General features: G+C 44.3%; 2 protein-coding genes and 2 non-coding genes across 5 annotated transcripts in view; 2 read left to right on the plus strand and 2 right to left on the minus strand.

The window, feature by feature from the left end:
* Window positions 1-22,691, plus strand: part of LOC105489562 (exportin 5) — a 53,797-nt gene that overhangs the window by 26,542 nt on the left and 4,564 nt on the right. Inside the window, exons 17-25 of the mRNA XM_011754431.2 lie at window positions 28-117; window positions 1,466-1,665; window positions 2,222-2,321; window positions 3,183-3,364; window positions 14,849-14,949; window positions 18,188-18,284; window positions 18,935-19,071; window positions 21,252-21,349; window positions 22,258-22,304. Of these exons, the coding sequence (XP_011752733.1) occupies window positions 28-117; window positions 1,466-1,665; window positions 2,222-2,321; window positions 3,183-3,364; window positions 14,849-14,949; window positions 18,188-18,284; window positions 18,935-19,071; window positions 21,252-21,349; window positions 22,258-22,304 (1,052 nt within the window). The remainder of the gene's footprint in view (window positions 1-27; window positions 118-1,465; window positions 1,666-2,221; window positions 2,322-3,182; window positions 3,365-14,848; window positions 14,950-18,187; window positions 18,285-18,934; window positions 19,072-21,251; window positions 21,350-22,257; window positions 22,305-22,691) is intronic.
* LOC105489564 (RNA polymerase I and III subunit C) overlaps window positions 1-22,691 on the minus strand; it is a 42,596-nt gene that overhangs the window by 8,214 nt on the left and 11,691 nt on the right. The window contains exon 9 of one of the 2 annotated variants that reach the window (XM_071097021.1): window positions 14,074-14,428. The exons of the other annotated variant lie outside the window; for it this stretch is intronic. Coding sequence (XP_070953122.1) covers window positions 14,427-14,428 — 2 coding nt within the window. The 3' untranslated portion in view covers window positions 14,074-14,426. Of the gene's footprint in view, window positions 1-14,073; window positions 14,429-22,691 lie in introns of those variants that run through there. 2 annotated transcript variants of the gene reach the window in all.
* LOC112428013 (small Cajal body-specific RNA 15) lies at window positions 5,655-5,781 on the minus strand. The gene has a single exon (XR_003019843.2). It is a non-coding gene; the product is annotated as a small Cajal body-specific RNA 15 (non-coding RNA).
* On the plus strand, window positions 8,322-8,383 carry LOC112428012 (U7 small nuclear RNA). The gene has a single exon (XR_003019842.1). It is a non-coding gene; the product is annotated as a U7 small nuclear RNA (small nuclear RNA).

Raw genomic sequence — 22,691 nt, forward strand, 5'->3', positions numbered from 1 at the left:
CCAAGTTTGTTGAATGTCTCTTTTCAGGCCCCCAGAACCCGGGCAGTGAGGAATGTGAGGAGGCATGCTTGTTCCTCCATCATCAAGATGTGTCGTGACTATCCCCAGCTTGTGTTGGTAAGCTGCTGGACCCTGGCTGAAGTAGCCAAGTTTGGTTACATTTGTGTGGAAATCCAGCCTTCAGTGTACCTCACATAAATTTAAAACTAGAGGCTGGGGACAGTGGCTCACGTCTGTAATCCCAGCACTTTGGGAGGCTGAGGCGGACAGATCACAAGGTCAGGAGATCAACACCATCCCGGCTAACACGGTGAAACCCCGTCTCTACCAAAAATACAAAAAAAAAATTAGCCTGGCGTGGTGGCAGGTGCCCGTAGTCCCAGCTACTCGGGAGGCTGAGGCAGGAGAATGGCGTGAACCTGGGAGGCGGAGCTTGCAGTGAGCCGAAATCGCGCCACTGCACTCCAGCCTGGGCGACAGAGTGAGACTCAGTCTCCCAAAAAAGAGAAAAAGAAAAAACTTGGAAACTATAGCTTTGCATCAAATAAGCATCCTTGGCCAGGCATGGTGGCTCACACCTGTAATCCCAACACTTTGGGAGGCTGAGGTAGGTAGATCACCTGAGGCCAGGAGTTCGAGACCAGCCTAGCCAACATGGTGAAGTCCCATCTCTACTAAAAGTACAAAAAATTAGCTGGGCATGGTGGTGCATGCCTGTAATCCCAGCTACTCAGGAGGCTGAGGCAGGAGAAGCACTTGAACTCAGGAGGCGGCGGTTGCAGTGAGCCAAGACCGTGCCATTGGTCCAGCCTGGGCAGCGAGCAAAACTCCATCTCAAAAATAAATAAATAAACATTCTTGAATTAGTATTTTCTTAGTATAGTTAGTAGTATAGTTAGAAATGTGATGGCAAATGTAATCTCTCTTTAAAATACAAATAGTTATCTGCCATATAGATTACTAAGTTTACCCCTATAATTCTACAACTCTTTACTATGTGATGGTCTTAATTACTACTGCCAAATGATGTACCTGATCTTGAGAAAAGCAGATGCAAATCACAACCCTTTTCGGGGCGTGGGTTTATAAGAAATGTAATATTACTCCAGATTACAAATTATCCAGAAATTTCTTCTCTGAATGCACAGCAGTTATCTCCATATATGTGTGTGTGTGTATGTGTGTGTGTGTGTGTGAGTGTGTATAAAACAAGCTGATCTTTTCACATTTGTGGTATGGGAAAGTGCAGTTATCCAAATACTCAAGACAAGAGCTATCTTCTGCCTAAATTACCTTGCTTATTTAGGCAAAATAAAGACGTATAATAGAATTAACGAAGTAATAGCCTTATAGGCCTGACTTTCCTGGGACTGCTTTGGTTTTCTTCTTTTTTGCTTGAGGGAGCCACCTCTCCTTGAAAATCAGACCTTTACCACCTCTGACTTTTTTTCTTTTTGATCTGTAGCCCAATTTTGACATGCTTTATAACCATGTGAAGCAACTCCTCTCCAATGAGCTACTGCTGACACAGATGGAGAAGTGTGCCCTCATGGAAGCCCTGGTTCTCATTAGCAACCAATTCAAGAACTACGAGCGTCAGAAGGTGTTCCTAGAGGAGCTGATGGCACCAGTGGCCAGCATCTGGCTTTCTCAAGACATGCACAGGTAAAGGAAACCCCTTGCCCTGACTCTTACTATACTCAAGCACCCATTTTAGTTTCAGAGCTAGGCCCAGGGTGGGGTAGGGGTTAAGGATATTGAAGTGTGATGGCATTATCCATGATACCTGAAGTTCTCTAAAAGCAGTCTTTTGTAATTTAATCTCTGGTTCAATTAGATTGTTGGTGGGGAAGGCACAGAGTGAGACTCCTGTGGTGTCTGCATTGCAACACCAGCACATTTAGAGAAATGAGAACAGCTAGGAAAGGCCATACAACCACACAGACACTTATCTGTGCTCATACAGTAGAGAAATTATTTTCTTCTTTATATTTTCAAGATTATATCCTTGTTTAATTCTTAAACTGTTACTAACAACATTTGGGAGTGGGAAGGGAAGTTTGAACCTTCAAATGACAGCTGACAATTAGTATGATTATACTCCTCTCACTATAAAAACTGTTCTTAAAGGCCAAATAATCATAGCCTGTTAACGCCTGTGGAAGACACTGTCCTTGTTTAAAATCATGATATAACTTGTATTTCCCCCTCCAACCTTCAGAGTGCTGTCAGATGTTGATGCTTTCATTGCGTATGTGGGTACAGATCAGAAGAGCTGTGACCCAGGCCTGGAGGATCCCTGTGGCTTAAACCGTGCACGAGTAAGACTTTCTGGGAATGGGAAGTGGCATTGGCTGTGGGTAGGAGTAGGGTGTTGTCTTTTGTCAAGTTTCTCATAGATTTGTTTTTTCTATACTGGTGAGAAACGTGGGAGTCTCCACTTCCCTAAGCTTCTCCTTTCTTTTCTTCTTTAGTCTTGAATTCTTGAGTTAGTTCCCACAGCAGAGCAGATGGTCTTTTCTATGAAGTCATTATTTTGGCTTTAAGGATCTCTAAATAGCTCTGAAGACTGAAGGTGTAATGAGGAAGTAGGTCAGAACTTGGTCAGCAGGGTGAGTCCTCCCTGCCATTGCTCTCTGGCATGTAAAATCTTAAGTGATGGCTTAACTTGCAAACCTGAGATTTTTCAGTGCTTTGCTATTTAAGTAAGCATTGTTCTTGGCTCCATTATGGCACAAGTCCCATTAATTAACCTGGCAAGTAGTAGGTTGATTCAGAGTACCATGAGGGGGGATTAGGACACAAGCTGTCAAGGCCCAAGCTGGAGGGTACAGGATCAACTCAAAGAAGATGAAATGATGGCATTTTAAACACTTTGTTTTGGATCGTATCTAAGCCACCTTCTCATCAGGGTCCTGTGGGTGGGTCACTGCAGCTCCTAGAAAGACAGCTTACTGAAAGGGAAGTTTCCAGAGCCTACCACTGGCCCTGAAAATGGCAGTGAGAGGATCCCTCTTGGACTTCACCTTAAAGGAAGGGATGGGGGATTGCCGGGGAGCAGAGGATTATTTCATTCTCTCTGGCCTCTGTGTCACTTTTGCCAGAACCTTGAATATATCTAACAGTATTTTGTCTTTTTTTTTTCCTTTTTATATTTATCTGTCATTCTTATTTTTCTATAGATGAGCTTTTGTGTATACAGCATTCTGGGTGTTGTGAAACGAACTTGCTGGCCCACTGACCTAGAAGAGGCCAAAGCTGGGGGATTTGTGGTGGGTTATACATCCAGTGGAAATCCAATCTTCCGTAACCCCTGCACAGAGCAGATTCTGAAACTTCTTGACAATTTGCTTGCGCTTATAAGGTGAGTCAGAATAATGGCTTTTCTCTGTTGTTTTTTACTTTACCTTAAAACTTTGAAAAGTTTAGTCTGTTTATATGTCTTCATATCTTAGTGGTATTAATGAGGGATTGATTTAAGTCTTGTTTCTTTCTAGAGGGTGTCTCGGTTTTTAAAAAATAACATCAGCTCTCACTTGCATAAATCTTAATTTCCATGTAAACCTAAGGGGCTAATCCCAAAAGGGCTTTTCTCATTTTGAGCCTCCTCTTTGTTGTTCTTCCATTTCTTTATACTTCATCCCTATTTTTACTTGTAAGTTTTATTTGGTCTAAATTTTTTAGTAAAGGAATTGCTCATTGGGAGCATGGCAGTTGCCTTCTATAATGGTGCTTCTCTGGGTGGTATTCATATGAGCTAATCTGAATTTATCAATACTGAGTCTGAGCTCAAATGAACCAAACAACCGCTGGCTGAACATGCTAAACAAAGGAATTACACATTTTTCATCTGAGTTTGCTGGGTCCTTGGTTCTCAAAGCTGAGTCCTAAGACCAGTAGCATTAGTATCACCTGAGAGTTTATTTCAAAGGCAGAATCAAGGCCCCACCCCAGACATATTAAATCAGAATATGCATTTTAACTAGATCCCCAGATGGTTTATATACACATTAAACATTCAGAATCACTGTTCTAGATCACATGAGTTAATATAGTCAAGTGGAAGTAGGCCAGTATAGGCTTATCAGTTACTAGATAGATATTTGATGACTCAGGGATGCTCTCTAAATAAAAAGATAGGTTTTTTATATAATTCAGTTATTGGCCAAAATGCTTTTTTTGTATCTCACAGGAATTTTTTTTTTTTTTTTTTTTTTTTTTTTTTTTTTTTTTTTGAGACAGAGTCTCACTCTGTCACCCAGGCTGGGAGTGCAGTGGCACAATCTTGGCTCACTGCAACCTCCGCTTCCCAGGCTTAAGCAATTCTCCTGCCTCAGCCACCCAAGTAGCTGGGACTACAGGTGTTCACCACCACTCCCGGCTAATTTTTGTATTTTTAGTAGAGACAGGGTTTCGCCATATTAGCCAGGCTGGTCTCGAACTCCTGGCCTCAAGTGATCCGTCCACCCCAGCCTCCCAAAGTGCTGGGATTCCAGGAATGAGCCACTGCACCTGGCCTCTCACAGGAATTTTAAATTACATCGTTAGAGCTCTTTTTCAGTACTTTTTGGCCCTTTCTCCAGGGAGTAAAAGCAGTCTCAACTGGGCAAACCAAATTATTTATGTCTACTCCTGGGAATAGACACCTAAGACCTGAAGCCTAAGAACCAAAGATTTTAAACAAATTGGAGTGCTGGAGTGACTGATAAAGTTGTCATTGTGGACATATCTGTGGAAATAGACAATATTTTGGCCAGGTGCAGTGGCTCACACCTGTAATCCCAGCACTTTGGGAGGCCACGGCAGGTGGATCACTTGAGGTCAGGAGTTTGAGACCAGCCTGGCCAACATGGTGAAACCCCATCTCTATTCAAAATATAAAAATTAGCTGGACCTGGTGGCGCATGCCTGCAATCTCAGCTACTCGAGAGGCTGAGGCAGGAGAATTGCTTGAACCTGCGAGGTGGAGATTGCAGTGTGAGCTAAGATCACACAACTTCACTCCAGCCTGGGCGACAGAGTGAGACTTCCATCTCAAAATAAATAAATAAATAAATAATAATATTTTCTTTTGATTTCAAAAGGAGGAAAGAGGTCTCTAAAAAGAAGCAGAACTTGTACTGAGACGGTTAAACATTCAGTCAAGGAAAGGATTGTTTCCATCGTGATGTTTTTATTAATAGAGATGGGGTTTTGCCATGTTGCCCAGGCTGGCCTCGAACAGCTGAGCCTGCCTCAGTCTCCCAAAGTGCTAGGATTACAAGTGTGAGCCACCACACCCAACCCCATAGTGATGTTTTTTAATACCACAACGTTCTTCTGCAGCTAGAGAAATGTGAAAGTGATGGAAATCATAGGGCAAGAAGCTAATCAACTAGGCTTTTTTAGGCCTGTGGCCAGAATCTATGTGGTAACAACCCAGACATGGAAATGGGGTTCATTCCTGGTTGGGTCTAGAGGCCACAAGACAATAGTATGGTTATCATTTTTTATATAATTTTATTTTTTAAAAAAGTATAATCTCTTTTCAATTTCTAGTTACCTTCCTATCAGTAGAGCAAGATTCTCACGTGTTCACTATGTCTTTCTCCAGTTTTTTCTCTATAAATTCACTATTCCTATTTTCTATAGAAAGACAATGGAAAGTGTATAATTGCTGTTGGTAGATAAGTAGGTCTTGAATTTATTTTGCAGACAAGACCTGTTCTGTCTGTCTTTTCATTTAGGAGGCTAAAAGCAGAGTCAGCTTGACTTTAAGGACTCTATTTTCTTAGTCTTCAGATGGTTATCATTTTGATATTTTTCTAAGAGTTCAGTGCTTTTAGAAAATTCAAAAAATCAAAAGGCATTTTGAAAAATGCCTAACATGTAATGATTGAGTAGATTGCTTGAACAGTGTGCAGCTGGAGCTATTAGAGTTTTGCTTTTTTAGTAAATTTTATTGGCTGGGCGAGGTGGCTCACGCCTGTAATTCCAGCACTTTGGGAGGCCGAGGCACATGGATCACTTAAGGTCAGGAGTTCGAGACCAGCCCGATAAACATGGTGAAACCCCACCTCTACTGAAAATGCAAAAATTAGCTGAGTGTGGCAGCAGGTGCCTGTAATCGCAGCTACTCAGGAGGCTGAGGCAGAAGAATCGCTTGAACCCAGGAGGCGGAGGTTGCAGTGAGCCAAGGTCACACCACTGCACTCCAGCCTGGGTGACAGGGAAGACTCCATCTCAAAAAAGAAAAAAAATTAAATAAATTTTATCTTGAAGTGTAATATTTATATAGAAAAGGGCATAACTTGTGACTCTGTGTAGATGAATTTTCACAAAGTGGACACATTCGTGTCATCAGCACTCAGATCAAGAAGCAGCTTTACCCAGTACCTCTTTTCAGTGATTACCTGCTCCTCAAAGATAGCTACTATTCTGATTTGCATTTATTTATTTATTTATTTACTTACTTACTTACTTACTTACTTTTGAGGCAGGGTCTTGTACTGTCGCCCAGGCTGGGGTGTAGTGTTGTGATCACGGCTCACTGCAGCTTCGACTTCATGGGCTCAAGCAGTCCTCCCACCTCAGCCTCCTGAGTAGCTAGGACTACAGGGGTGAGCAGCCATGCCCAGCTAATTTTTAACTTTTTGGTAGAGACAGGTTCTCTCTCTGTTGCCGAGGCTAGTCTTGAACTCATGGGCTCAAGGGATCCTCCCATCTCAGCCTCCCCAAGTGCTGGGATAACAGATGTGAGCCACCTCACCTGGCCCACTATTCTGACTTTTAACATTTTGCCAAGGTTTTTAAACTTTATGAAAATGAAATCAGAAGTATGCACCTTTTGGTGTCTGCCTTCTATTTGCTCAATATTTTATTTCTGAGGTTCATCCATGTTACTGCATATACTTGTGTTTTTTTTGTTCTCCTTGCTTATATGATATTTCATTGTGTGAATATGCTGTAACTATTCAGCCTTGATGGACTTTTGGGTGATATTTTAATATTATAGATCATGCTGCTGTTGACATTCTTATGTCAAATATGTTTTGGTGAACATATATACATAATTTGTGTTGGATACACACATAGGAGTCGAATTCCTAGCTTATAAGAAATGTGTATTTTCTGTTTTTATAGATGCAACCTGTTTTTTAAAGTGGTTGTACTAATTTATATTCCTACCAGTTATATGCTGGAGTTGGGAGTTTTAAATTACTATTTTTTGGCCAGGCACAGTGGCTCACACCTGTAATCCCAGCACTTTGGGAGGCCGAGGCAGGTGGATCACTTGAGGTCATGAGTTTGAGACCAACGTAGCCAACATGATGCAACCCGTCTCTACTCAAAATACAAAAAAAAAAAATTAGCTGGGCATGGTGGGGGGATGCCTGTAATCCCAGCTACTCAGGAGACTGAGGCAGGAGAATCCGCTTGAACCTGGGAGGCGGAGGTTGCAGTGAGCCGAGATCATGCTACTGCACTCCAGCCTGGGCAACAGAGGAAGACTCCATCTCAAAAAAAAAAAATTGAAAAATAAATAAATTACTATTTGTTTTGTTATGTTTTGTTTCTTTGTTTGAGACGGAGTCTCACTCTGTTGCCCAGGCTGGAGAGCAGTGGTGCAATCTCAGCTCACTGCAAGCTCCAACTCCCGGGATCATGCCATTCTGCCTCAGCCTCCTGAGTAGCTGGGACTACAGGCGCCTGCCACCACACCCAGCTAATTTTTTGTATTTTTAGTAGAGACGGGGTTTCACTGTGTTAGCCAGGATGGTCTCAATCTCCTGACCTTGTGATCTGCCCACCTCAGCCTCCCAAAGTGCTGGGATTACAGGCGTGAGCCACCACACCCGGCCAAATTACTTTTTTTTTTTTTTTTTTGAGACGGAGTCTCACTCTGTCGCCCAGGCTGGAGTGTAGTGGCTGGATCTCAGCTCACTGCAAGCTCCGCCTCCTGGGTTCACACCATTCTCCTGCCTCAGCCTCCCGAGCAGCTGGGACTACAGGCGCCTGCCACCTCGCCCGGCTGTTTTTTTGTATTTTTTTTTTAGTAGAGACGAGGTTTCACCGTGTTAGCCAGGATGGTCTCGATCTCCTGACCTCGTGATCCGCCTGCCTCGGCCTCCCAAAGTGCTGGGATTACAGGCTTGAGCCACTGTGCCCGGCCTTACTATTTTTTTAGTAGAGAAAAGTTTGCGTTCCTTAAGAATGTGGCAAGGTATTGATAGCACCTCCTTCATCAAATAGTCTGATAATAGAAGGTGTTGAAGCTGTGCTGTCCAGCATGGAAGCCACTAGCCATATGAAACTATTGAGCACTTCAAGCATTACTAGTCAAGTGTTACAGCACTTTTAGAATTTGTCTGGTAGGCTTTCCAGTTTTTGCTGGAAAGCTCCTTAAAGAAAAAAAAATAAAAAATTAAAAAATAAAAATGACTAGCCTGAATTGAGGTGAACTGTAAGTATAAAATACACACTAGACTTCTAAAATCGGCCAGGCGCAGTGGCTCGTGCCTGTAATCCTAGCACTTTGGGAGACTAAGGCCTTAGGCAGATCACTTGAGGTCAAGAGTTCAAAACCAGTGTGGCCAACATGGTGAAACCCCATTGCTACTAAAAATACAAAAATTAGCCAGGCATGGTGGTGTGCATTCTTGTAATACCAGCTACTCAAAAGGCTGACACAGGAGAATCACTTGAACCCAGAAGATGGAGGTTGCAGTAAGCTAAGATTGTGCCACTGCACTGCAGCCTAGGAGAAAGACTCCTAGGCTCTATCTCAAAAAAGAAGTATTGGATTACTACAGTACTTATGAAATGAAGTACTGATAATTACTACACTGTGGATAAACCTTCAAAACATTATGCTGAGTGAAAGAAGCCAGACACAAAAGGCCATATATTGTATGATTTCATTTTTATGGACTATCTGGAGTAGTAAATCCATAGAGATAGAAAGTACATTGGCGATTGCCTCAGGTTGGAGAGGAGAAAAAGGTATAGATCCCCACTGCTACTGCTTAATGGGTCGGGGCAATGGAAATGTTTTGGAACCAGGTAGAGGTTGTTTATGCACACTTTGAAAGTATTAAATACCACTGAATTGTGAACTTTAAGATGGTTAGGTTTTGGTGGGGATTATTTTTGTTAGTTTTTTAAAGTTTTGTGGGTACACAGTACATGCATATATTTATGGGGTACATAAGATGTTTTGATACAGGCATGCAATGCATAATAATCACATCATGTAAAATGGGGTATCCATCCCCTCAAGCATTTATCCTTTGTGTTACAAACAATCCAGTTATACTCAACTGCAGTTATACTTTTTAAATGTACAATCAAAATTTTTATTGACTATAGTCACTCTGTTATGCTAGGAAATACTAGATCTTATTCATTCTTTCTGGGTTTTTTGTACCCATTAACCATCCCTGCCTTACCCCTAACCCACCACTACCCTCCCCAGCCCCTCTGCTAACCATCCTTATACTCTATGTCCATGAGTTGAATTGTTTTAATTTTTAGATTCCACAAAGAGTGAGAACATGTGATGTGTCCTTCTGTGCCTGGCTTATTTCACTTAGCATAATGACCTCCAGTGCCATCCATATTGTTGCAAATGACAAGATCTTTTTTTTTTTTTTTTTTTTTTAAATGGCTGAATAGTACTCCTAAAGTGGTTAGTTTTATGTTATGTGAATTATGCCTCAGTTTTTTGATATTTTAATAAAAATAAAGCTGGTTCTTTGAAAATACCAGTGATAACATTAGTAAATTCAAAAACTTAAGAGAAATGGGGCTGGCACTTTGGAAGGCCACAGCAGGAACATTGCTGGAGACCAGCCTGGGCAACATAGCAAGACCCCATCTTGATTTTTTAATTTATTTTTTTTGAAACGGAGTCTCACTCTTGTTGCCCAGGCTGGCATGCAAAGGCATGATCTTGGCTCGCTTCAACCTCCACCTCCCAGGTTCAAGTGATCCTCCTGTCTCAGCCCCCTGCGTAGCTGGGATTACAGGCATGTACCACCATGCCTGGCTAATTTTGTATCTTCAGTAGAGACAGGGTTTCACCATGTTGGCCAGCCTGGTCTCAAACTCCTGACCTCAGGTGATCCACCCTCCTAGGCCTCTCAAAGTACTGGGATTACAGGCGTGCACCACCATGCCCAGCTGATTTTGTATCTTCAGTAGGGACAGGATTTCATCATGTTGGCCAGGCTGATTCTCAAACTCGTGATCTCAGGTGATCCGCCAACCTTGGCCTCCCAAAGTGTTGGGATTATAGGCGTGAGCCACCATACCCGGCCCCATCTCTATTTGTAAACATAAAATATTTAAAAATGGATAATTTCCAGGGAAAATGTAACTTATTCTAACTCAAAAAGACAGAAAACCTAAAGAGATAAAAACTTCATATTAATTATATTGGTAGGTAGTTAAATTAGACCAAAAAACTCCAGGCCTAAATGATTTTATATGGGAGTTCTCCCAGACCTTCAAGGAGCAGATAATTTATCTCTTAGACAAACTATTCCCAATAATAGAAAAATGTAGTGCTCCATAACTCATTTTATGAGGCTTATTTATTTTGATACCAAAACCAGACATTGACAGTACCAAAGAGGAAAATTATGGGCCTAAATCTCTTGTAAACCTAGAGACAAAAATCCCAAATCAAAAGAAATATGGAGCTAGGAATAAGTCTTTTAATATAACCACATTTCCGTTGTTATATGTCAAAATACTACCAGTAATTCAATATCCAGTATACAACCAGTATTCAAATATCACCAAATGTTTTCCTTTTTTCTGTTTATCCACACAAGGTTTATATATATTTAAGATATCTCTTAGTCACTAAATTAGGCTTAGCATGGTGCCTCACACTTGTGATCTCAGCAATTTGGGAGGCTGAGGCAGGTGGATCCTTGAGGCTAAGAGTTTGAGACCAACCTGGCCAACATGACAAAATCCCATCTCTACTAAAAATAAAAAAAAAAAGTAACCAGGTGTGGTGGTGCGCACCTATAGTCTCAGCTACTTGGGAGGCTGAGGCATGAGAATCACTTGAACCCAGCAGGTGGAGACTGCAGTGAGCTGAGATCATGTCGCTGTACTTTTGGAGATAGTCTCGCTCTGTTACCCATGCTGGAGTGCACTGGTGCTATCTCAGCTCACTGCAACCTCCGCCTCCCAGAATCAAGCAATTCTCCTGCCTCAGCCTCTCGAGTAGCTGGGATTACAGGTGTGTGCCACCACGCTCGGCTAATTTTTTGTATTTTTAGTAGATACAGGGTTTTGTCATGTTACCCAGGCTGGTCTCGAACTCCTGAGCTCAACTGATCCACCTGCCTCAGCCTCCTGAAGTGCTGGGATTACAGCTGTGAGCCACCATGCCCGGCCCTCTTTTTCAATTTATTTGTTGAAAAATGTGGACTTGTATTTCCAGAGTTTCCCCTGGTGAAATTTTGATGATTGAATCTCTGTAGTATTGTTTGTTGTAGTCTGCTTTCCTTTGTTTTTGTTATATGTGAGTATGTCTAGAGGAGGGGTTGGCAGTCTGCAGCCTGAGGACCAAATGCAAGCCTCCACATGTTTGTAAGTAAACTTTTATTGGAACACACCATGGCCATTCGTTTACCTACTGTTTATGGCTGCTATTGCGCTTCAATGCAGAGTTGAGTTGTTGAGGACAGACACCGTATTGCTGGCCAAGCTTAAAACATATACTAATGTGACCTCCAGTCTAGAAAACTGACCTCATACCAGTTCAGTTTTTTTAGCAGATAATCCTTCGGAGGTGATGATGGGTTCAACACAATAGTAAAGGTGCCTTTAAAAGACTCCCAGGTATGTATTACAGGTTGATTTATGAAGAAGTAATGAAAGTTAGTGAGAAAAGGATGGCTGGGAATAGTGGCTCATGCCTATAATTTCAGCACTTTAGGAGGCCAGGGCAGGAGGATCTCTTGGGGCCAGGAGTTTGCGACCAGTATGGGCAACACAGAGAGACCCTTTCTCTATTTAAAAAAAAAAAAAAAAAAAATTTAATTAGCCAGGTGTGGTGGTGCACACTTAAGAGTCCCAGCTACTCAGGAGCCTGAGGTGGAAGGGCCACTTGAGCCCAGGAGTTTGAGGCTGCAGTGAGCTATGATCACACCACTGCATTCCAGCCTGGGCAATAGAGTGAGACCCTGTCTCTTTAAAAACCAAAAAACAAAACAAAAATAAATTATTCAATGCTGGGACAGTTGGCTTTCTATAGGGGAAAAAACAATTCGATTCCTACCAGTCACCATACACAGAAAAAATTTTCAGGTGTTTTAAAACCCAAAAAGTAAAGCTTCTTTTTGAGATGGAGTCTCGCTCTGTCACCCATGCTGGAGTGCAGTGGCATGACCTTGGCTCACTGCAACCTCTGCCTCCTGGGTTCAAGCGATTCTCCTGCTTCAGCCTCCTGAGTAGCTGGGATTTACAGGCATGTGCCACCATGCCTAGCTAATTTCTGTATTTTAAGTAGAGATAGGGTTTCACCATGTTGGCCAGGGCCTGACCTCGTGATCCACCCACCTTGGCATCCCAAAGTGCTGGGATTACAAGCATGAGCCACTGCATCTGGCCAAAGTAAAACTTCTAGACCATATTTACGGCATGAGGTTAGTGAATGACTTTTTTTTTCCCCCCCCAGATGGAGTCTCACTATCTTGCCCAGGCTGGAGTGCAGTGGCATAATCTCAGCTCACAACAATCTCTGCCTCCTGGGTTCAAGCGATTCTTATGCCTTGCCCTCCCAAGTAGCTGGGGTTATAGGCATGCACCACCACGCCCGGCTAATTTTTATATTTTTAGTAGAGACGGGGTTTCACCATGTTGGCCAGGCTGATCTCAAACTCCTGACCTCAGGTGATCCGTCTGCCTTGGCCTCTCAAAGTGCTGGGATTACAGGCATGGGCCACTGTGCCTGGCCAGGGTAGCGAATGACTTTTTTTTTTTTGAGAGGGAGTCTCGCTCTGTCACCCAGGCTGGAGCACAGTGGCACGATCTTGGCTCACCTCGGTTCAAGTGATTCTCCTGCCTCAGCCTCCGGAGTAGCTGGGATTATAGGCAAACACCACCACATTCATGTAATTTTTATATTTTTAGTAGAGTCGGTGTTTTACCATGTTGGCCAGGCTGGTCTTGATCTCCTGGCCTCAGGTGATTCGCCAGCCTCGGCCTCCCAAAGTGCTAGGATTACAGGCATGAGCCACTGCGCCCAGCCTAGAATGACTTCCTTTTTTTTTTTTTTTTTTTTTTTTTTTTGACTGCTCTGTCGCTCAGGCTGAAGTGCAGTGGTGTGATCTCAGCTCACTGCAAGCTCCGCCTCCCGGGTTTACGCCATTTTCCCGCCTCAGCCTCCCGAGTAGCTGGGACTACAGGCGCCTGCCACCATGTCCGGCTAATTTTGCTTTTGTATTTTTAGTACAGACGGGGTTTCACCGTGTTAGCCAGGATGGTCTCCATCTCCTGACCTCGTGATCCACCGCGCCCGGCCTCTAGAATGACTTCTTAAGCAAGAACAAAAAGAACAAGCTATGGAGGCTTAAACATGGTCTAAAAGAGGTTTTCATTTTGCATCTTAAACCTGTAGCCACCACTCCTGGCACCCGGTACCTGGCTAATTTTTATATTTTTAGTAGAGACTGGGTTTCACCATGTTGGCCAGGCTGGTCCCGAACTCCTGACCTCAGATGATCCACCCACCTCGGCCTCCCAAATTGCTGGGATTACGAGTGTGAGCCACTGCACCCAGCCATAGACTTCTGTTTTGGGGGGGTTTTTTGTTGTTTTTTTGGTTTTTTTTTTTTTTTTTGAGATGGAGTCTCACTCAGTTGCCCAGGCTGGAGTGCAGTGGCATGATCTCGGCTGACTGCAACCTCTGCCTCCTGGGTTCAAGCAATCCTCCTGGGTTCAAGCAGTTTTCCTGCCTCAGCCTCCCAAGTAGCTGGGATTACACGCATGCACCACCACACCCGTCTAATTTTTATATTTTTAGTAGAGATGGGGTTTCACTATGTTGGCCAGCCTGGTCTTGAACTCCTGGCCTCAGGTAATTCACCGGCCTCGGCCTCCCAAAGTGCTGGGATCACAGGCATGAACCACTAAGCCTGGCCTAGAATGACTTCTTAAGAACAAAAAGAACAAACTATGGAGACTGAAACATGGTCTAAAAGATGTTTTTAGTTTGCATCTTAAACGTATAGCCATCAGTTTGTTCAGTGGGGCCATTTCTGTGAGTAGGTAAGAGTGCTGTGGACAGCAGGTGTATCAAGTTCACAGTCATTGCTCCTTACTCAAAGCCCATAATTGCTCAGGTAGGTCATTTTAGTGGGAGACAGCATGTGTTGGGAATTGCGTTCCTCTGTCAGGTCCAAACAGCTGTTGCAAGGTCCATGCTCTTGGAATTAAGACAAAACATTGAAAAATGGGGCAAATTACCACCTCCTTCTGTGTTCCTACCTGTAAATCCACAATGTTGCACACATTTCATTCCATATCACTGGTGGTCAAAAAACTGGGACCACTTCAGATTTAAAAGAATTTTGCTTTCTAGCTTTGGACTCTGATACTGTCCTGTTGTCTTGGGGTTTGGTTCTCATGTTAATTCATCTTAGGTATTGTATACTAATTATCTGTGCAAGTCCAGTCCCTCCTGCACCGAGCATTCAGATATTTATACCTTGTTTTCTTTCCCCTGCCAGGAGTTCATGGGCAGATGTGTCTGTGTGGAACTGTAGTATCACTGAATTACAAGCAAAGCCCACTGTTTCCTTCTGCATCAGATGGAAAAACTCAGTAGCATTCTTGTTTCTTTCAGAACCCACAATACATTATATGCACCAGAAATGCTAGCCAAAATGGCAGAGCCTTTCACCAAGGCTCTGGATATGCTTGATGCGGAAAAATCTGCTATATTAGGTAAGAAATGTAACATTTTTTTCTCCTAGGTTCATCTTATCCCTAATGGATGTCCCCTTTTTTTGTTGTCGTTTTTTGAGAGTCATAGTCTCTGTCACCCAGGCTAGAGTACACTGGTGCAACCATAACTCACTGTAGGCTCAAACTCTTGGGCTCAAGCAGTCTTCCTGCCTCAGCCTCCTGAGTAGTTGGACTACAGGTGGATCACAACACCAGACGAACTTTAAAATAGTAAGACAGGGTCTTACTATGTTGCCCAGGCTGGTCTCGAACTCTTATCCTCAAGCAGTTCTCCCACCATGGCCTTTCAAAGCACTAGGATTACAGGCATTCTTATGCGTTGCTTGAGCAGCTTCTGCCTATCTTGTGCTTCTTCCTCCTTGTTTTGCACTACCTTCACCATCTATTTGTTCAGAAATGCATTTGTGGAGTTCCTATAAACTCTATATGAACAAATGTATTTACTTAATTACCTTATCATACAGAGAAGATCAGAAGCAATTTATTTATTTCCTGTTAACCCCTTCTTCAATTTAGCCAGTAGGTTGTGGTGGGTGTTACAGCCATTCGATTATAAATAAATCATGGCCTTTAACCTGAAGGATATTTGTATACTTTCCTGCCTTTTTTTTTTTTTTTTTTGTGTGTGTGTGTGTGTGTAGATAGATAGATAGATATCAAAGTTTTTAAAGGAATAGATTTTAAGCAATTTCCCAATTGTTACCTTTTTTGTTTTGTTTTGTTTTGTTTTGAGAGAGTCTCACTTTGTCACCCAGGCTGGTGTACAGTGGTGCAATCTCGGCTCACTGCAACCTCTGCCTCCCAGGTTCAAGTGATTCTCCCACCTCAGCCTGCTGGGACTACAGCCATGCACCACCACACCCGGCTAATTTTTTGTATTTTTATTAGAGACAGGGTTTCACCATGTTGGCCAGCTGGTCTCGAACTCGTGACCTCAAGTGATCTGCCTGCCTTGGCCTCCCAAAGTGCCGGGATTATAGGCATGAGTCACCACGCCTGGCCTCCCAATTGTGACCTTGATTAGGACACTGCTTTAATTCATTTTCCCATTGAAAATAAGCATGAAGGCCGGGCGCGGTGGCTCACGCCTGTAATCCCAGCGCTTTGGGAGGCCGAGGCGGGCGGATCACAAGGTCAGGAGTTCGAGACCACGGTGAAACCCCGTCTCTACTAAAAATACAAAAAATTAGCCGGGCGCGGTTGTGGGCGCCTGTAGTCCCAGCTACTCGGGAGGCTGAGGCAGGAGAATGGCGTGAACCCGGGAGGCGGAGCTTGCAGTGAGCCGAGATCCCGCCACTGCACTCCAGCCTGGGAGACAGAGCGAGACTCCGTCTCAAAAAAAAAAAAAAAAGAAAATAAGCATGGAAATAACTGTGCAGTCATAATTGCGGTATGTGCTGTGAAGGAAAGTGGCAGTGCTTTGAGTGTTTAGTGGGAGACCTAACCCAATCTCGGAGGGAAGTCAGAAGGCTGACTCCCAATGGGGACTTGAAGGATAAGTAGGAATTAGCTAGGTTAGGGGCATGAGGAAATGCTGGGCATTCTGGACAAACAGAATGGCAGGTACAAGATCTGAGGCAAGAGGGAAAGGCCTTCGTATGTCCAGGACATAGAGATGGTTGAATCATGTGGCTGGAGCACAGGGAGCAAGTCTGGGAATGTGGGATGAAGTTAGAGCCAGAGGCATCAGTTGTCTAAACCTTGTACCCATCTCAGAAGCTTCAGGCTGGCTCACCATCACAGCCCCCATAGTTTGTCTTTGTCCTCAGCTATAACCTGTGTCTGAGCCTGGCTGTGGTCAAGCAATCCAGTGGGCATTCCTCAGCTGTGAAGTTAGCCAAAGGAAGGATGTTAATTTGCCTTTCCAGAGCTCATGTCTATCTGTTTCGGCCTAGATAGTCCTGAATCTTTTCCTTTGACACCATTCCATTTAAGGGTTATGTTGCAGACACCAGTAAAAATAGAACTTCCAAGAAGTATATTGCTATTAATATAAAAAGTAGGTGTTGCTTACCACACACCCCCATCCCATTATTCAAGTTAAGTCAGGAACTCCTGCTATAGAAATAAGTGGCCAACCAGAAATACTAAAATGGACAAATAGCTCCCTCAGATAGCTTCTGACTATAAGACTCGAAATGTAAAACCTCTGATTACACTTAAAAGTATAGATCTTTTAGCCGGGCACGGTGGCTCAAGCCTGTAATCCCAGCACTTTGGGAGGCTGAGACGGGCGGATCACAAGGTCAGGAGATCGAGACCATCCTGGCTAACACGGTGAAACCCCATCTCTACTAAAAAATACAAAAAACTAGCCGGGCGAGGTGGCGGGCGCCTGTGGTCCCAGCTACTCCGGAGGCTGAGGCAGGAGAATGGCGTAAACCCGGGAGGCGGAGCTTGCAGTGAGCTGAGATCCGGCCACTGCACTCCAGCCTGGGCGACAGAGCCAGACTCAGTCTCAAAAAAAAAAAAAAAAAAAAAAAAAAAGTATAGATCTTTTAAGGCAGTTTTTAATACTAAGGTAAGTGTGTTTCATTTTGAGCTGCTACACATCTTAGTCTTTTGTGTAAGATTTTGCTTAAAAAAAGGGGTTTCATAAATTAATTGTGGGGGCATCCCCAGAGCTTTATGGAAAAATACTTTTGAGTTGTCACTTTTTTTGGTACAAGTTCCATCTGGGGAAAGAATTTTTTTTTTTTTTTTTTTTTTTTTTGAGACGGAGTCTCGCTCTGTCGCCCAGGCTGGAGTGCAGTGGCGCGATCTCGGCTCACTGCAAGCTCTGCCTCCCGGGTTCACGCCATTCTCCTGCCTCAGCCTCCCGAGTAGCTGGGACTACAGGCGCCCACAACCGCGCCCGGCTAATTTTTTGTATTTTTAGTAGAGACGGGGTTTCACCGTGGTCTCGATCTCCTGACCTTGTGATCCGCCCGCCTCGGCCTCCCAAAGTGCTGGGATTACAGGCGTGAGCCACCGCGCCCGGCTGGGGAAAGAATTTTTAAAAAGCAGGTAAAAGAGTACCTGGGTCTAAAGTCCTGGGTCCTTAAGTAGCTTTCACCTTCTCCTACCAAGAGTGCAACAAATCACATAGCCAACTGCTTTGCAGTACAGCACCATGCACACGCCTTCACCCCTGAACATCTGCCTGCTGTAGAATGTTGGCCAGTTGAGACTCCTGACAGTGTGGAGCATCATGTTCCTGACCCGTATTTCCCTTTAGGATTACCTCAACCTCTCTTGGAACTCAATGACTCTCCTGTCTTCAAAACCATCTTGGAAAGAATGCAGCGTTTCTTCTCCACCCTCTATGAAAACTGGTAAGGAACCAATGCTGCCTCTCCATATTTTCTTCCTGGATATGTATTGTATAGGAATGTCCATGGGTTGGACTTTTCATCTAGTGTACAAGTAAGGTGAGGTAAGAATTTGATAGGAAACTAATGATTCTAGTGTTAAATAGAAATGAACAGCCTGCTTTCCTGCATTTGCTTTTTTTGTAATTGTCGTATGAGCCTCACAGTCCCCGCCTGCTTCATGCCCAACTTGTTTCTAGTGTATAACATGATGAAACCCAAATAGAAGCTAAAAGTGGTGGAGATTGCTTAGACCCTACACTGCTTGCAGCCTACTTACGGGAGTAGGGTGGCTAGATACTGGTTGTGGGTTGGGGAAGTAACTGGCCCTCGCGGGCTTTGGCCTCACTAACCCAGTACACTAATCAGCCAAGCTCATGAGATCCTCCATTGTAAGTCCACATTAAATAGTAATGAAAGCTACTGCTGATCTCGGCCGCCAACATCTGTCTTTTAAAAGATGCTGTATCTATAAGTTCTCTTAAGTAAATATAACTGCTTTTCTGGCTGAAAAATCTTATTGTAGGCTAGAAATGAAATTCATGGGACAGTCAGGGCTGGCAGTAACAGATGTTGGATTTGTCATTGCCAGTGTTTTTTTTCCCCCTTTACAGTTTTCATATCCTAGGGAAGGCAGGCCCTTCCATGCAGCAAGACTTCTATACTGTGGAGGACCTTGCTACCCAGCTTCTCAGCTCAGCCTTTGTCAACTTGAACAATATTCCTGACTACCGACTCAGACCCATGCTTCATATCCTTTCAAAAGTCTCTACATAACCCAAAAGGTCAGAAAATTAGAGACAGAAACAGGTCACAGGAACCAGAGGGAGGAGGCAGAACTAGAAGGAAGAGATGAGATGATGTATCTAAGTGCATCATGTCATTAAAAACACTGGCAGATTGCAGGGAAAACATGAAGGCAGTCCAGATGGCCATAAACGTTTCCTTGCGGGACAAATTTTTACCTTCCCCCCTTCTTGGAAATATTAAAGATAAAGCTTTTTTTTTTTTTTTTTTTTTTTTTTTTTTTGAGACAGAGTATTGCTCACTCTGTCGCCCAGGCTGGAGTATAGTGGCGTGATCTCGGCTCACAGCTTCTGCCTTCCAGGTTCAAGCGATTTTTGTACCTCAGCCTCCCAACTAGCTGTGATTACAGGCGTGCATATTTCTATTTCTTGAGACAGAGTTTTGCTCTATTGCCCAGGCTAGAGTGCAGTGGTACGATCTTGTCTTACTGCAACTTCCACCTCCTGGGTTCAAGTGATTCTTGTGCCTCACCCTCCCAAGTAGCTGGGATTACAGGCACATGCTACTGCGCCCAGCTAATTTTTTTGTATTTTTAGTAGAGACAGGTTTTCGCCATGTTGGCCTCAAACTCCTGACCTCAAGTGATCTGCCCGCCTCGGCCTCCCAAAGTGCTGGGGTAACAGGTGTGAGCCACCGTGCCCAATCTAATTTTTGTATTTTTAATACAGACAGGGTTTCACCACGTTGGCCAGGCTGGTCTCCATCACCTGACCTCAAGTGATCCGCCTGCCTCGGCCTCCCAAAGTGCTGGGATTACAGGCATGAGCCACCATGCCCAGCTGTGAAACATAAAACTTTTATCCCTTTTCTGTGTTTTTAGAAGCACTTGCTTTTTTTTTTTTTTGAGACGGAGTCTCGCTGTGTCTCCCAGGCTGGAGTGCAGTGGCTGGATCTTGGCTCACTGCAAGCTCCGCCTCCCGGGTTCACGCCATTCTCCTGCCTCAGCCTCCCAAGTAGCTGGGACTACAGGCGCCTGCCACCACGCCCTGCTAGTTTTTTGTATTTTTAGTAGAGACGGGGTTTCACCATGTTAGCCAGAATAGTCTCGATCTCCTGACCTCGTGATCCACCCGCCTCGGCCTCCCAAAGTGCTGGGATTACAGGCTTGAGCCACCGCGCCCGGCCTAGAAGCACTTGCTTTTTTTTGAGACAGGGTCTCAGTGTTACCTAGGCAGGAGTGCAGTGGTGCTATCAAAGCTCACTGCAGGCTCAAGTGGTCCTCCCACCTCTGCTTCCTGAGGAGTTTGGACTGGACCACAGATGTGCACCACCACACCCAGCTATTTTTTTATTATTATTTGTAGAGATGGGGTCTGCATTATGTTCCCCAAGCTGGTCTCAAACTCCTGGGCTCAAGTAATCCTGCCTCAGCCTCCAAAGTGCTAGAATTACAGGCCTGAGCCATCACACCCAGCCAGAAGAAGCACTTTCACACTTCATTCTCATTCAGACCCCTATTACTAGTTGAATCTCTGTCTTTCCTTTTTTTTTTTTTTTGGAGATGAAGTCTCCCTCTGTCGCCCATGCTGGAGTGCAGTGGCGCAATCTCGGCTCACTGCAAGCTCCACCTCCTGGGTTCATGCCATTCTCCTACCTCAGCCACCCGAGTAGCTGGGACTACAGGCGCCCGCCACCACGCTCAACTAATTTTTTTTTTTTTTTGTATTTTTTAGTAGAGATGGGGTTTCACCATGTTAGCCAGGATAGTCTCGCTCTCCTGACCTTGTAATCCACCTGCCTCAGCCTCCCAAAGTGCTGGGATTACAGGTGTGAGCCACCACAGCTGCTGAGTGTTTCTTAAACCTGAAATTATAAGGAGAATGGTGAAGGAGGATTTGTTACAAGGATGTCCTCCTTCCTATTTTTTTATTCCTACTTTCTGGCCAGGGACCATAATGTGCAGCCTGACGGAAGTCCTGCTAAACTAAGAGTATAATGGAATTGAATATCAGTGCCATTTAGGATTTTAGGAAAAGAACTTTAAGATTTTTCACTGTTAACACAGGATATTTTTGACATCTGGTAAATCTTTTAGGGATTGATTGTGCCCAGGGGTGCAGCCCACCACCTGACAGGTGAGGGATGTGTGCTTATGCACTAAAATTTCTTAACTTGCTGCAGCACGGGTCTTTGTAAAGCCTCTGGTGCTCTTCTGTCCCCCAGAGCACTATGAAGCCCTGGTATCCCCCATCCTCGGACCTCTTTTCACCTACCTCCATATGGTAAGATAAGTCAGGAACAGGAAGCAAAGAGTACTATTAAGGCCTGTGGCCATTTTTGACCCTTGCAAGTCAGGAGCTCCTAGAAGTGTTGTCTCCTAGCCCTGTCAGACTGGCTGGGCAGAGCTTCTACCCCAGCAGACTATCCTTGCTGTAGGATCGAGCAGCCCCCAAAGAACTAAACTGATTTAATTGCCACAAGGCAGCTTCAGTTGCAGATTCTGCTCCTAACCTCCTGTTAACTGAGGAAAGGTAAAAAGAGGAATGCTTGCTCACAGACCCTTGCCAGGAATGCTAGGTCTGTTATCCTGACTCTGGAATTAAACAGGGGACTGGCTGGGAGACCCAGGAATTCTAAAATTGTTAATTCTTTCCAAGCAAAGAAGTGTTTGAGATGCCACCCTCAGCATGGATGTGGGACAGGTTATAGAAACCATAGATGGTTTTTTTTTTTTTTTTTTTGAGGCGGAGTCTCGCTCTTGTCGCCCAGGCTGGAGTGCAGTGGCCGGATCTCAGCTCACTGCAAGCTCTGCCTCCCGGGTTTAAGCCATTCTCCTGCCTCAGCCTCCCGAATAGCTGGGACTACAGGCGCCCACCACCTCGCCCAGCTAGTTTTTTTTGTATTTTTAGTAGAGACGGGGTTTCACTGTGTTAGCCAGGATGGTCTCGATCTCCTGACCTCGTGATCCACCCGTCTCAGCCTCCCAAAGTGCTGGGATTACAGGCTTGAGCCACCGCGCCCGGCCCATAGATGGTTTTTTTAACCTTGTGGTGTGGAGTCTACAGAGGTTGTCGTTGATGTCTAGAATCATCCTTGGCTAATTTTAATCATGAAGTGGACTTGACTTTAGATACTATGTATTCCAATCCTTTCCCCAATTCTAGCGTTTATTTCCTTTGTGTTTTCCCAGAGGCTTTCCCAGAAATGGCAAGTTATCAACCAAAGGAGCCTGCTCTGGTAAGGGATACCTACCCACTCTTCTTGGTGGATGAGCTGGCAGCCAGATTTGGGGTGGGGAAAGGAAGCGGGCAGGGATTCTGCTGTCGCAGGGTAGAAAAGCAGTAGGTTGTAGTCATTCTCAGTCTAGGTGATACATGGCTTGTCTGGACAGGCTGTGACCAGCAGGCAGACTGAGATCCAGCCTTTATAGGGGCTACTGTTACCTTACTCACTTATTTTGATTCTGTAATGTCTATCCAACTGGACAGAATGAATCACTAGTAATAATGTCCTTCAGTGGATCACTGCTGTCCATTCCCAACTTTTGCATAAAACGAAGACTCGAAGAAAGTGGTCACAGAGAGTCTGATTAGGGTCACTGCTTTCTTTCTGCACTCCTGTGGA

The sequence above is a fragment of the Macaca nemestrina genome, chromosome 5 (genome assembly GCF_043159975.1).
Source record: "Macaca nemestrina isolate mMacNem1 chromosome 5, mMacNem.hap1, whole genome shotgun sequence".
Lineage (NCBI taxonomy): Eukaryota > Metazoa > Chordata > Mammalia > Primates > Cercopithecidae > Macaca > Macaca nemestrina.